A 14,996-nucleotide genomic window follows, 5' to 3' on the forward strand; every position below is an offset into this window, starting at 1 on the left:
ATCGTCTGTAAACCATAACAATCACTGGTCGGTAAGTATTATACGATTAACGTTCACGTATTATACGAGGTGTATACGATCTGTACAAACCTAGTATACGTTTCATATACGCACGTATTATACGTCTTGTATACGATTTGTATTATACCTTTCGTATACGATCCGTACACAGCAAGTATACATTTCGTATACGCACGTAGTATACGTCCTGTATACGCTAAAAACAATCAAGGAAAAAAGAAAACTGAAAATTCAAGGGTATACAATCGTATACAACGTAGTCAGTATGTGGAATTGATGACAATGCGTTCGGTATGTGTTCAGGCGAATATGTCTATACATGCATTTAATTCATTCACATCACTACAAATTGTCAGAACATGAAATATGAGCTAGCTTATTTTGCTTTTGCTTTATGTTTATCAACTGGCCGTTTGTTTGAGTCCTAACGAACTACTTTCTCTTGAGTCCATACATTCATTTAATCCACTCAAATTATTACAAATTGTCAAAACATGAAATAAGATCAAGTTTATTTTGCTTTTGCTTTATGTTTATTAATTGGTCGTTTGTTTGAGTCCTACCGAACTACTTTCTCTTGATTACCGGTATGTGGAATGGACGAAAAGGCAGTTGGTATGTGTTCAGAGCGAATATGTCCATCCATGCATTTAATTCACTCACATCATTACAAATTGTCAAAACGTGAAATAACATTTCAAATTCATAGCCAACCTAAACCCACGTGAAGTTTTCCTCTTTCTCGTTCGTTATGAACGCATGCGCAATGCAAAACGATAAGTATGTGGATGTGACACCGATAATCTGAACTAGCGGCATTTTGTACTGGTTCGTCTTGTAGGAGGAGTCTATAAGAAACACATGCGGGAAGGCGCACCACAATCTGTTCGACTCCGGGTGGATAAAGAAAACATCTTGTACCCTTTCGTTATTTTCAAATGTTCCGTGGAATAAAACAAACCCAACTGTCTTCAACCGGTGGAAAAGTATCGGCATTGGAGTCTCGCCGACTTGCTCCATTCGAACCAATATGGCCCGCGCGTTGTATAAGGTATTTCTTGTTGAGACATTTTCGGGGTTCTGTTCTTTAATGGTAGTAAGAATGTCGCGTGGTTTCATGTTCTGATATGTCAGTTGCTCCAACGTCATCTCTTCCGACGGTGTCAGCCTCATTAAGGACAGATGAGCCTCTGGATACAAAAAGGTTTCGTGGTTATGCTTAGCTTTGTCAACCCTTAGATTCCAAAAACGTGACCCCTTTCTGTATGTCCCGATCAGTTGGAACTCGCAACCAATTTTCCTGCTCCCGCTACGTCTGACCGTGGCTGTTGACTTGTGCTGGCTGGCACAATCGCACGTAAGCCAAATTTTTAACAGCTGGCCGCCTCGGGGTTTCTCGTAGATCGTGCGTTTGGTGGCTATGGCGTACCCATTTTGGCATCCGACTTCTCTACACCACTCCACCAATTCATCCATGCTATCGAATATCTGACGAAACACTTATATGTGCGAATTAATGATTGACTCTATTGAATAAGATGTTATGCATAGTATTTGGACGAACTAAGATGATAATGAAAACGGCATCAAACATATAAACAGTAATATTAAACGTACGGCAAATAAACGTATAAATAAATGTTATACCAGATCGGTTTCAAACTCACTAGGTTCCTGGTCACCGTTTGGACCCTCGAACGGTCCACCACTACTGGGAGGAGATTGAAAACTACCGGGTAGCGGTCCACCACTACATCTGACGCAAGATTGAGATCGAACGGAACATTTAGATCAAACAAACCCGGATTGTTATTTTAATTGATATCATAACTCCTCTGATTTGACTCGCTAGCCGAGTCACTGCCGAAAAAGTTACCGTCTCCCCAAAACGACATTGATAGCGTAATATAATTTGAATACAGAGAAATGCAAAAGAAACGAATAGAAGTTGAATGAAAATGAATAAGATTAGTGTCGTTTATATAGAGGTTTTTACGAAATATTACATCGCTTCAAATGATTAACACGCAAATCGAGGAATCTAACGTCGAATCAAATAACTCGCATGAATATCGAGGAATCTAACGTCTAATCGCATAACTCGCATGAGAATCGAGGTATATAACATCGAATCAGAGAATCTTACGTCTAGTCGCACGCATATCGAGGAATAATACGTCGAGTCAAACAGTTTAAAAAAATTGAAATTCGAAGTATACGGGCAATATAAAGTTATACGGCCCGTATAAATGTATCATATACGTTATATACGACCACCAAAAAATCTTATTCTCACATGGTGTATACGGGTATACGACCCGTATAGAATAAAATGAACTGACAAAGGCTTCTGGACAGTTCATTTTATTCTATACGGGCCGTATAATCTTATACGGTCTATATACACCATGTAAGAATAATATTTTAACATATGTGATTATTATATGACTATATATACCATGTGAGTATACTATTTTAGCATGTGTTATTGTTGGTTGCAATGAATCCATATTTCCATCCAATAATAGCATAAAAATGCATGCCTATCATCTCACATATTTTTAACATATTCTTTGAATTTATAAAATTGTTCGTATAAAACAAAAGGTCTGAATGTCTGAACTTGAAATAAAGATACAAATATAATATATAATTCGGTTTTTCTTTCCTATAATAATAGGTAGCAATTATTTTTGTTCAGGTTGTTGATATTAACAATAAAGATGATATATAGTTCATGCCTCACAATTGTCTACGATAAGAATTTCAACTAGAACAAAAGTCTCGTGAAGAAAATTTAGTGTTTTGAAAAAATTAACTATTTATATGGGCGACATCGATCAAAATACTCGTAAGCCGTTAAACAAGACTAGTAGAGCTCATTTAATTTATTAAAGCTCGAGCTCGGTTTGGTCCAAGCTTTGTTTCTAAAACTAGAGTTTGGCTCATTTTATTATTTATTGTTATTATGCTTATTATAGTTATTAATTTTTCTAAACTTATAAATTTGAGGTTTCTATAAATGATTCGGTTTAGTTAAGCTTAAGCTTCTGATAATCACACAATTAACATGTTTTTTATATTTACATGTATCAAAATCTTAAAATCTTAATATTAAGAGAGAAATATTAACAATCATTGGTTATATTTACATGTATCAAAACGTCTAAAACTTTAGTTATCGCTTAACTCCAAACCTTTTTCACCTCTCCATTTGATTCCCTCCCTCCCTCCAATCTTGAACCCCAACAAAATTTCCTTTTCATAACCTATGGCAACATCTTGGAGTTACAGATTTTCAGGATAAAGTTATCCTATAAAGCCTCCTAAATCTAAAAAGTATACAAAGACGCAATGAATCGCAAAATATAAAACAATGTCGAGCAAAATATAACGCAATGCCAAGAAATATAACACAATATCGAGGAAAAACGACATAATGAGTCGCAAAAAAGACATAATAACTCAAATATAGAAAATTTAAGAAAGAAACAAACGATAAACAAGTTAAAACACATGACACTATATAAATAGTGATAAACCTTAAACCTTAAACATATTATGCGTTACAAAAAGTTAGATACATTAAAGTATTCTATTACATAAACTATAAACGTGTTGTGTTATATACTATGTGCCTCCATTAATCATCTATATAAGCCAATTGTCAAATCCGATTCTTCACGCATTTTTATATTTAACTATTTTCCATCTCACAAACGAAGAAACAATAATAACCACGAAAGATGAGCCCTCTCTCGTGGCAATAACAAAGGTCGTGGTTGCAATAAATTTACTTGGGCATCCTCTTAGAACCTTGTTTATGGTACTTGCAACTGTTAATGCATTGGCCATATTCCAAGCAATTGTCCAAACCGTCCTATATACTATTCATGCCAACGCTACAACTAATATTGCAAAAGCTCACTTTACTGCTGGCACTACCTTGTTCACTGACACAGGAGTTAACAACCATGTGATACTAGATTTTCGTGTCTTAATAGTTCAGAGGCATCTTATGGTAATGACTCATTCCATGTCCATGTCCTTTAAACCCCATCTCCAAATAAAACCTTTCAATGTCCAACATTCTTGATGTTCTTAAAACTATGAAAAGTCTTCTTTCTGTTCAAAAGTTATGTGTTGAGAATAATGTCTTCTTTCTATTTCACTCTTCCTTTTTTTGTTGTGAAGGACGAGTCTACACGCACTACCTTGCTCACCAGCCCCAGTAAACATGGTTTCAACTCCCTTCAAGTTCCTCAGTCTCTGTCTCTCAATAAGGTTGTCTTCTCTGCTACACGAACTTCCTCCACAATTTGGCACGGACGGCTCAGTCATCCGTATCAATGTCTTTTTAGTTTTATGCTTTCTAGTTGTTATCTTCCTGTTGCCACAAACTCATCTTCTTTTACATGTACTACTTTTCATTGCCTACTGAAGAAACACTGACCTTACAGGTAAGCTCCGGCTAGGACTTCAACTCTTTGGCGATCCGAACAGCTGACTTCAAAATAGAACACTATTAGGACTCGTTACAGGAATGGAGTTATTCCTGTAACCACCCTCCGGCGTGAGAATAAGTCTCAGTTTTGGGAGTAAAGAATATGTGTAGAGAGAGAGAGAGAGAGAGAGTAAACGAGAGCAGAATGAATCGTACCTTTGATGTTTACCTCTATTTATAGTTTACCATTAGGGTTTCCCCTAACTTAGAATGTGCTCCAATAAGTTAGGATTTGCATGATCTTCCCAAAAATTTGGGGATTTGGTTACGTGGTTTATCCATGCAGAATGGAACATTCTAGAATAAACATGTGTAATTAAGTATTTGTAATAAAATAATAGGTGATGACTGGGTCGGGTTAGCCGATCCGGGTCATACCTTGTCATGCCCCCCCAGTCCGAAGTTATGAAATGAAGTTCATGAGATCGGACTAAAAAAGGAAAAGCCAAAATTCCCCCTTTGAGTGTAAGTTTCTCGAGTGGGGTACCGTTACTTTTTTTGAAAAATGGCGTCGATGGGAAAGGATGTGACAGTTAGGTCATCATGAGCATGACAGTTGTATTTTCCCTATCTTGACACGCGTTCCCATCCGTTTGCCTTTTTGAATTCGAAAGGTTGTTATCCCTTATAAATAGGTTTCCCGTTTAGGGTTTAGAATTCCATTTCCATCTTTGTTCACAACTTCTTCACATCTTCAATTTCTTGATTTCAAAAATTGCCTCCAAAACTGGCGAATCTTCTTCTGCCCAAACAGGTTCCGATGCATTGTATTGCAAATGGGGACCTGTATCATTCAACAATCTTGTACAAGAGTACGATATTAAGCCAGAGTGGAATCCAGTGCTGCCATCAATGACAGACACGACGTTTCCGTTGAAAGAGGGCATTATCACTCTCTTCAGTGATTTTTTCAAATTTTGCAATTTCCGGTTGCCAATCACCAAGTTTTGCAAGGCCGTTCTTGACAAGTATCCCATTCACATCTCCTAATTGCATCCTTTAGGGTTGGTGAAACTTCGTCACTTTGAGTTTGCTTGCATAGCCCTGGGTCACATCCCTGAAATTACCGTTATTAGGGCTTTCTTCGTTGTTGTTTGGAAATCCCCCCTTTTTCACCTTTGATAGGCGGGATAGTGGCGTGTCTTGCTTGAGGGACATCCCTACAGTTCCAGGGATAAGGAATGGAAGAAGAAGTTCTTCTATATTGATGCCGGTGTTATCCCCGGGGAGATGCAGTGGAGGGAAATGGGAGCCAAAGACAAGTTCAAGGACGACGGTCCCCCTGCTGATGCTTATGCTGAAAATGCTCTGTTTAAGAGGCTGTGTGAACGCCCCTCCGAATGCACAGTGATCCCAGAGGGGGCCCTGGTGATGGCGGGGATGAGTTTGCTGTGGCGTGATATCCGGTTATACCCTTCCTTCCGGAGGGATGATGAAGGTACGTTGTAATTTGCTTTGAATTTGCTCTGCTAATTGCATTTGTATTGACTTGTGTAAATGTAAAACAGGCTAGTGGAGTTTGTTTGACTTCATTGATCCCCCTTGGAACGCTGCTTTGAGGGCCGCGCACCGCGTGCTTGGAGAACAGGAACCTGACGTGCTAAAGATCCACCTTGGACAGTTTCTGCTACCCGCCGTGCCGGCGGATCCATCTGCTTATATTTCTCAGCCTCCCCCCAGCGGAGGAAGTGGTGTTTCTGTTGCAGAGACGAAAAAACCAATCCGGGTGAAGGTTAGCGGGAGGAAATACATGGCCGCATGGCCCCTACTTCTCCTGTTGCGGTTAGAGTTTCTGTGGCCCCAGGGGGCACTGCCGTTACATCCGCTGCTGCTGATTTGGTGAGTCCACCCCGCGCGCAGAAAAAACGCAGAGTTGTGCCTCCTTTTACTGCTTTTCAAGCAATCCAAGCCGCCCATGCCTTACCCACTGGTGAGTAACTTTATTTGTGGATGTAAGCGTTGACTTTTTATACTGTTGTGCTGAATACCTGATTTGACACAGGATCCATTGGTGAGGCCCAAGTTGACGGTGTGTCCTCTATGCCCTTGACATCTGGGGATGTTGTGTTTTCCGCTGCGAGCGGACCAAGCTTTTCAGACCTCATATCGCAGGCGAGTGCTGTTGCTGTCAGGTCTTCAATGCCGCCGCCTGTGTTTACAGCTGTTGTGTCTATGACCACCAACCCTGTTTCTACGCCGCTTTTTTCCAGCGCTACCTCTGTATCACTGTTCAACTCTCCCATTGGAGAGTCTGCTTCTTTTGAGAAGGAGATGCCTGCAACTTCTGTTGCTGGTGAGACACCAGTGCCAGGGATGCTACTGTAAGTGACACTAGGGGGTCTAGCAGTGGCTATGTTGATGATGGGGCCCATTTGGGTGATGATCTTTATCTGCCCACCATTTATTAGGATCCAAAAGTGCAGGACAAACGCTATGAGCCAATGTGGAAAATAGCGGAGTCGTCCAGATTGATCTTGCCCCCGGTGCTGCATCACTGGGTTGAACGGGCATATCCCCCGACTAAGTCAGCCTATATGGAAGAGTTAAATAATAAAAATTTGATGAATGCCACGATGGTGGATGCCGTCAGTCAACCCCGGAGGTTAGCGGAAATCCGACGCCGGTGGATGCATGATAACAACGAGCTCCACTAGGCACGTATCACCATTCAAGAGCTTATGGATGAAAAGTACCGCTTGGAAAGCCAGCTTTAAGTCGCGGGTCTCAGGGAGAGTAGGTTTTTCTCTAAGAAAAACAAAGCAGAGGATGATCTGAAACGTTTGACAGCTAACCTTGCCGAAGAGAGGATACTGTGGACCCGCGATATAGTGGGAAAAGACCGAGTCTTCACTCACGCCAAAAACGTTCAGGAGGAGTTGGAACGTAAAGCTGTCGCTGTGGCCAAAAGGTGAGAACTGAATTGTCTGCTAAGGTGGAAAAGTTCCGTATTGACACTGATTTTGTGTCTCAGGTGCAGGAACGGTATCAAGGTCTAACTGTGGAGTTAGAGTCGTCCAATGCCAAGGTCCAAGCCAAACAAGCTGAGTTGGAGGAGCGAGAGGAACAACTTAGGAAACTCCAGCAAGTATGTAACTCCTTTGTCTCTGAAAAGAACTAACTTGTTCAATCTTCCACCACCCACCAGGCGCGCCTTAAGGAGGGGGAAAGTGCATTAGACCAATGGAACGCCGAGGTGGATAGCCTGACCAGCCACCTGGCTGGTTTACATGGTGACAGGAATTGGTTGATAACCAATGGCCTGGTTGGGGCGTTTGAGTATCTACGCCAGTCAGAGTCCTTTGTGACTCTTTTGGACCGCCTTTCTGCTACAGCTTATCAATCAGGGCACCATGATGGGGTTTACCATGGTTACTTTGATTATCAATGAACGAACAAGATTACTCCCGCGTTCCAAAAGAACAGAGGCAAACTTCAGGCAGAGATGGCGGATGCTCTTGAAGCGGCTTTTAATGATCTGCTGCCCGCGTATGCGGATCTGATGGACAAGGTGATCGAGGATGGCGTGGACTCCTTACGCCTGATGCTGGACCCGGCGGAGGAGTCTGGAGAGGAATGAGTGTTTTGTTTTATTTGCTATGTACACTGTTCCTTAGATATTTTGTAAAACCACTGTTTTGTTTGGGGTGCGTCTAAGCACTTGATTTTCTGTCAGACAATTAGTGCTGTTATGATGATGACGCCGCGGTTTTACTTAAGTGTGGCGATTTGACATGTAATGATGTCTTCTTATTAATTTTGCCATTGTCATTGTTGTTAGACCTCTTAATCCTTCTATAAATTATGTTATTTTTTTCCAAATCTGGTAATTGAAGAAAATGGGGCGACAATGCCGTAATCGGAAAATTTCTGAAGTACTTCGAAATTTGGATGCAGCAGATGGTTTAGTCCATCTCAGAGATCCGGTGACGGAGGAAATGATCAGAGATAAACGAACGACTCTAGTGATACCCTGCCCTAGGTAAACAGGTCCTGTAGGAGTATAGGAGAAGAAGGCCCTTCTAGGGCTGAAGTAGGTGTGGCTCTTCTATCGGCCGACACCTTGATGCAAGTGTGCCCCTCCGAGCATGTCCAACGTTGTAGGATAGTTTATGAACGACGCCGGAATGACCGCCGATGTGCAAACCCGGTTGGTGATCGGAGGATGTCAGCTTATCCGGTAGATGAGGTGAATGTTGACAACCTAATCGTCGATCCTCATCCTTTGGAGTACTACGGTGAAGCATTGTACACCCCTGCAGAGGTGAGAGCAATGTTCTCTGATGTTTAGATATTTAGAACATGTTCGTTTTTTGGTTCCCATATGTTGGTGTTTAGCAACAGGGACAAGTACTTGGTTTTTGTAAGATAGTTGTATGTATTTATTACCAAAATATCTATCTTTTTTGTAGTGGTTAATATATCTATTACCAAGATACCCACTCTTAGCGCTGTATAGTTTTGATCCTCTGACTTATATATGAAAAATGTTTCGTATCAGGGATACTTTTTACCGTTATATGCAGTTTGAATGCGATGGTAATTTTTTATACTGTAATGTGCAGTATAAACGCGATGGTAATTGATATTGTGCGTGTAAGTAATGAGAGAGAATAAAAAAGCAACTTTTATTAACTCAATAACTTAAAGGAAAAAAGAGACACCGTCAAAGATGAATTACACTTGTTCATAAAAGGAAAATAATCAAACCCGTCGTTAGGGGCGGGGATCTACATGTAACATTTCTTTAACTGAGCGGCGTTCCAACTGCGTAGAACCGCTGTGCCATCAAGTCTGGATAGGCAGTAATCCCCTTTGCCTAATTCTTCTTGGACGATGTAGGGACCTTCCCAGTTGGGTCCTAGTTTGCCTGAGGGCTCCGCTCTACTAGACTCATTGTCTCGCATGACGTACTCGCCTTCCTTGAAGGTTTGCTGAGCCACGCGTTGGTTGTAGTACTTCTCTAAAGTTTTCTTGTACTTTGCCTCGCTTATGGCGGCTGCCTCGCGCCGTTCTTCCAAGAGATCCAGGCCTTCCTGCAAGAGACTGTCATTATCATCATTAGTAGTAAGGCGCCTTAGCGACGGTAATCCAACTTCCGCGGGTATCATTGCCTCCGCGCCGTAGGTTAGGCTGAAGGGGGTTTCATTGTTGCTTGTCTTGGTCATGGTTCTATGTGCCCAAAGGACATTTGGCAATTCTTCCACCTAGGAACTCCCCTCGTAGCCTAGCCTTCTTTTGATCCCATCAAGCAGACTCCTATTTACCCGTTCCACCTGGCCGTTTCCTTGGGGATGTGCAACCGACGTAAAGATTTGTTGAATCCGGAGCTCCGCACACCAATCTTGTAAGACTCTGTCAGTGAATTGTGTTCCATTGTCGCTTACAAGGTACAACGGTAGTCCAAATCGGCACACTATGTGTTCCTATAGGAATTTCTTGGCGTTTTCAGCAGTTATTTTGGCCAAGGACTTTGCTTCAACCCACTTGGTGAAATAATCAATTGCCACGATCAAGTACTTTAGCTTCCCTGGGGAGTGGGAACGGTCCCACGATATCGACTGCCCATTTTTGAAAAGGCCAGACCGCTGTAACAGGAATTAAATAGTTTTTGGGGCGGAGTGTTTGAGGAGCAAACTTTTGACAACTGCGGCACTTTCTGAGTTCATCTACCGCGTCTTCATGCATCCCGGGCCAATAGTATCCGGCATTTTGGATTTTGGAAACAACTGCTCGGGGTCCGGCGTGAATGCCACATATGCCAGCGTGTATTTCCTGGATCAGATACTTTGCTTCCGCTGGGGATACACACCGCAACAGTGGTCCCAAATACGACTTCCTGTATAGGACGCCGTTGTGCACCTCGTACTGCAATGCCTTGGTTTGTATCTTCTGAGCTTCGCCTCTGGCGGATGGTAATTCCCCCTTTGTGAGGAATTTGAGAATTGGGGTGTACCAGCAGGGTTCTTCCGCTGTGACGACGGACACTTCCCTGGGTTTTATGGAGGGTTCTTGTAGCGTTTCCACCTTTACTTCCTTTTCCATGCCTGAGGTACCTAGCTTTCTCAGGGCGTTAACTATTTGATTTTTTCCTCGATGGACATGATTAAGTGTGACGCTGTCGAAAGAAGCTATGAGTTCCTTGGTTTTAGCCAAGTATTTTGCCATCGTTTCATCCTTGGCTTCATAGGTCTCGTTCACCTGGTTATTGACTAACAGGGAGTCAACATATGCATCGACCCTTGTTGCTCCCATAGACTGGGCCATTCTCAAACCCGCGAGTAGCGCTTCATACTCCGCTTCGTTGTTGTAGCATTCGAAGTCAAACCGCATGGCGTACATCAATCTAATTTCGTCTGGGCTTATCAGCATGAGTCCCGCCCCGGATCCCTTTCCACTGGAAGATCCGTCAGTGTATAACATCCAGGTTTGCCTGGCTTTGCTGGACTTGGGTATGTCTTGGACCACGGGGTCTTGTATCACTTTTCATCAGGAATCTTAGCTAAGAAATCTGCGATCACTTGCCCCTTAATTGCTGTTTTTTCGATATTCAATGTCTAGGGCTCCCAACTCAATCGCCCATTTGGCCAATCTTGAAGAGATTTCTGGCTTGTGTAAGATTTGCTGTAGGGGATAATTTGTTAAGACTTGTACGCGGTGCTCTTGGAAATATCTTCTGAGACACCGGGTAGCGTGGACTAATGCCAGCACCAACTTTTCAAGTGTTGGATACCGCGTTTCAGGTCCCGCTAGGACTCGGCTGATGTAGTATATGGGCGTTTGTTTTGCATCTTTTTCTACCATGAGTACCGCGCTTACAACGTTGTGAACTGCCGCCAGGTACATTTTTAAGAGTTCCCCTGGGTATGGCGCCGTAAACATAGGTAGCTTTTCAATGAACCTTTTCATATCTTGCAAGGTTTCTTCTGCTTCGCTGGTCCATTTGAAATTTTTCTTTTTGAGGCAGTCTTTTAATGTTTTTATAAACGGAAAAGATTTCTCGGCGTGTCTTGCCAAGAATCTGTTTATTGCCACTAAACGCCCATTTAGTGCCTGTGCCTCCTTTAAAGTTCTGGTGGAGGGCATTCGCGTTATGGCAGCAATCTTTTCTGGGTTAGCTTTAAAACCGTCCCGGGTGACCACTACCCCCAAGAACTTACCTTCTTCTACCCCGAATGAACACTTCTTGGGGTTGAGTTTCGTGTTGTATTCTCTCAGCTTTTGGAAGGTTTCTTCAATGTCTTCGAGCATTTGTTTTTCCTCCCTGCTTTTGATCACTAGGTCATCAACATAGACCTCTAAATTTCTGCCAACTTGTTTTTGCCTTGTCCATGAGACGTTGATAAGTGGCCCCGGCGTTTCGTAGACCAAACGGCATTTTGGTATAGAAGAAGATGCCTATGTCGGTGTGAAATGCCGTTTTTTTCCTCGTCTTCTCTTGATATTTTGATCAGGTGGTAACCTTTATAGGCGTCTAAGAAACACTTGTACCTATAAGGGACCAGAGAGTCAACTTTGAAATCCATTTCCGGCAGCGGATAAGCATCTTTAGGGCAAGCCTTGTTCAAATCTTTGAAGTCAATGCACATCCGCCATGTGCCATCTGGCTTTTTAACCATCATGGGGTTTGATACCCATGTATGATATTTAGTTTCTCTGAGGATTCCAGCTTCGACTAGCTTTCGTTCTTCTTTTACTACCGCTGCCTTTCGATCAGGGGCCATGCTACGCTTTCCCTGGGTAACTGGCTTAATGCCTGGGAGCATGGCTAACTTGTGTTCTGCCTTGTTCTGGGGGATCCCGGTCATGTCGGAGTGTTCAAAGGCGAAGATATCAGTGTTTCTCCTTAATAATTGCTTCAAATTGTTCTTAACTTCAGGAGAGAGGCTGTCTCCTATTGTAACTGTTTGCTCAGGATGGCATGTGCTTAAAACCCACCTTTCTAGGCCAATGGAACCTGTAGGTCCTTGACAACATCTCTTAGTATCCAAAACCTCTCCCAGCTTGTCCCGGTATACCGTTACAATCCCCCGCGGTGTGGGGAACTTCATGAACCCATGTGCCGTGGAAACTACAGCGTCTAGTTGTCCCAGGGTGAACCTTCCAATGATTACATTGTGGTAAGATTCAGCGCGTACCACAAGAAACGTGAGGAGTATGGTCCTTTCCCGGGGGGCGTGTCTGAATGTTACTTGAAAGGTAATTTGGCCGATTGGATCAACCTTTTCACCTATGAACCCCTTAATTGGGGGGGGGGGTGTACCGACTCGAGCAATTTCCTGTCTTCTGGTTGCATCCTGTTGAAACAGTGCTCATAGATTATGTCTTCAGAACTCCCGGTGTCTACCAGGATTCTTCTCATATTATAGTCGCCTACTGCAGCGGATATGATTAGGGGGTCAGTGGTGAGGTGTAAATCCTCTACGCATGGTTCAACTGTCATGGTTGCCAGCATCTAGGGTTAGAGTGTGGAGAAACTCCGTTTCGCTCCCTTTCCTTTATCGGCGTATACCATATTTAGCTCCTGCTGTCTGTTGCCCGCCCCTTTGTCAGCATCTTCTTTGTTGGGGGGCAGGCCCTGCTTTATGTCTCGAACCAGGTGAGCCAACTTACCCTCCTTTACAAAGTATTCGATTTGCTTCTTCAACTGATTGCAATCATTGGTATCATGGTCGCTGCCCTTGTGATATTCACAGTATTTACTGGTGTCTTTGTTGGGCGCGTCCTTCAATGGCTTGGGAGGGTTAAATTTTAGGTTTTCGGAGGCCAGGATTTCTGCCGGCGTTTTACTCAAATTAGGGTAATCTGACCTTGGCTTGGAGGAGGACTCGTTTCTTGAATATGAACTCCTGGATCTGTTATATCGCGAGTCTGACCTGTCACTTTTTTGGTACCTGTCTCCTCTACCTTTGCCCTTAGAGTTCTGCTGCTCTCTATCGTCTTGGTTTTTCTGGGCTTCCTTTTTTTGTTAGCCACGTGACTAGCTGCCGCAGTTTTTTCTTGTGTGACGTACACCTTGGCTATCCTCAGGATTTCATCTATGGTGGAGGGCACGCCATCCCTTCCATAGAGTGTCCTTAATAACTCATCATTGTTTACTGCTTGTAGGAAAGCACCGCAGGCCAGGTCGTTTGTGATACCTGGGATCGCCAGGCTCTCTTTGTTAAATCTAACAATAAAACTCTCCATTGTTTCATTGTCTTGCTGACGTATGTGAAGGACTTCGTTTCGATCATTTGTGTGTCGTCTCTGTTAACTGAATTGCAACGTGAATTTGGACTCTAAGTCTTCAAAACTATTGATTTCCCCAATAGGTAGACTATCCCACCAACCTCGCGCTGCCCTTACCAGCGTTTGGACGAACATCTTGCACTAAAGAGGCATGGGCCAGTAGGCTACCTCCCCGGCACTCTTGAACAGGTTGAGATGGTCATCAGGGTCTCCTAAACCATCGTATTTGCCCACTGTCTGAGGCATCTTGGGTTTTTCCTTAATTGGGACTTCGTCTATTCTTCTTGTAAACTTGGACTTGAAAGTAGCGTCCACAGGTTTATAAGGTCTGGTGAGGTCGTCATCTTCCATGTTAACGGGTTGTACTGGTTGAGTTGCCCCGCCCTAGCTGGTTCCCTGAGTGATAGCGGTTGGGCCGTGGTGATATTGAGTGTGGAGCTGTGACCCCTGTTTTGAAAAAAACGAGGTCTTGATGCGTTTCCTCTGTCGTAAACTGGCTCCGCCGTAGGCGGGGATTGACCGTAAGTCGGTTGTGACGTTGAAAAGGTCCACCAAGGTGGAATGTAGGCCGCGTATGGCTGCTGGGCATAACTCTGTGATGTCATCTGAGGTGAATACGTCTGGTTGTTATATGGAGGCATGTACCCATAAGGAGGAGCATAGTAGTATCCTGGAAAATAAGCTTGTTCCCAGGTGTGACAGGGGCATTCATAATTCCAGCAGGCATGATCACTGGCTGATGGTGTGGCGTGGACAATGCTGCAGTAAGTGCCGCCAAATATAGCCGCGGCATGGCGTATGTGGTCGGCGGCTGATAGTATTGAGCCATGCTCATCTGCTGTGTAGTGATACTTGGGCCCGCGGTTGTGATAACAGGCATAGTGCTATGACGTATAATCTGTGTACTTGTTGTCGATGCTGGGGTGGAGACAATAGTGGCTGCTGTGGTTGGTACCACTGATCGTAGCTGTCAGGAGGTGTATGAGAGAGGGTCTACTGCTGTTGTCCTAGAAGGAGTAGCAGAGGCGTTTGCAGACCCCGGTGGTGGTGCTTCTGCTTCAAACTCCAGGTCAAGAGACCTGGTTATAGCGAGTGAGGCCGGTATGGTAGTGGCCACAAAACTCGTTACCAGCAACGGGTTGCTGGTTATCACTGCTTGATTTGGTGTTGTTGCCGTGTTCTGATCGCTTGCCATTAGGTTTAATCTTGCTGTTGTTACCGAAGGGTCCCACGGATGGCGCCA

The 14,996-nt window shown here is 43.4% G+C and overlaps 1 protein-coding gene across 1 annotated transcript; it reads right to left on the reverse strand.

The window, feature by feature from the left end:
- Nucleotides 1-735: 735 nt before the first annotated feature.
- LOC110882965 lies at nucleotides 736-1,194 on the reverse strand. Its single transcript, XM_022130839.1, has one exon. The coding sequence runs from the start codon at nucleotides 1,192-1,194 to the stop codon at nucleotides 736-738; it is 459 nt and encodes a 152-aa protein (XP_021986531.1).
- Nucleotides 1,195-14,996: the final 13,802 nt, after the last annotated feature.

The sequence above is a fragment of the Helianthus annuus genome, chromosome 10 (genome assembly GCF_002127325.2).
Source record: "Helianthus annuus cultivar XRQ/B chromosome 10, HanXRQr2.0-SUNRISE, whole genome shotgun sequence".
NCBI lineage: Eukaryota > Viridiplantae > Streptophyta > Magnoliopsida > Asterales > Asteraceae > Helianthus > Helianthus annuus.

What these genes read in the sequence shown, in the direction of transcription:
- LOC110882965 (XM_022130839.1), bottom strand. Translation starts at nt 1,194, where the DNA reads ATGAGGCTGACACCGTCGGAAGAGATGACGTTGGAGCAACTGACATAT.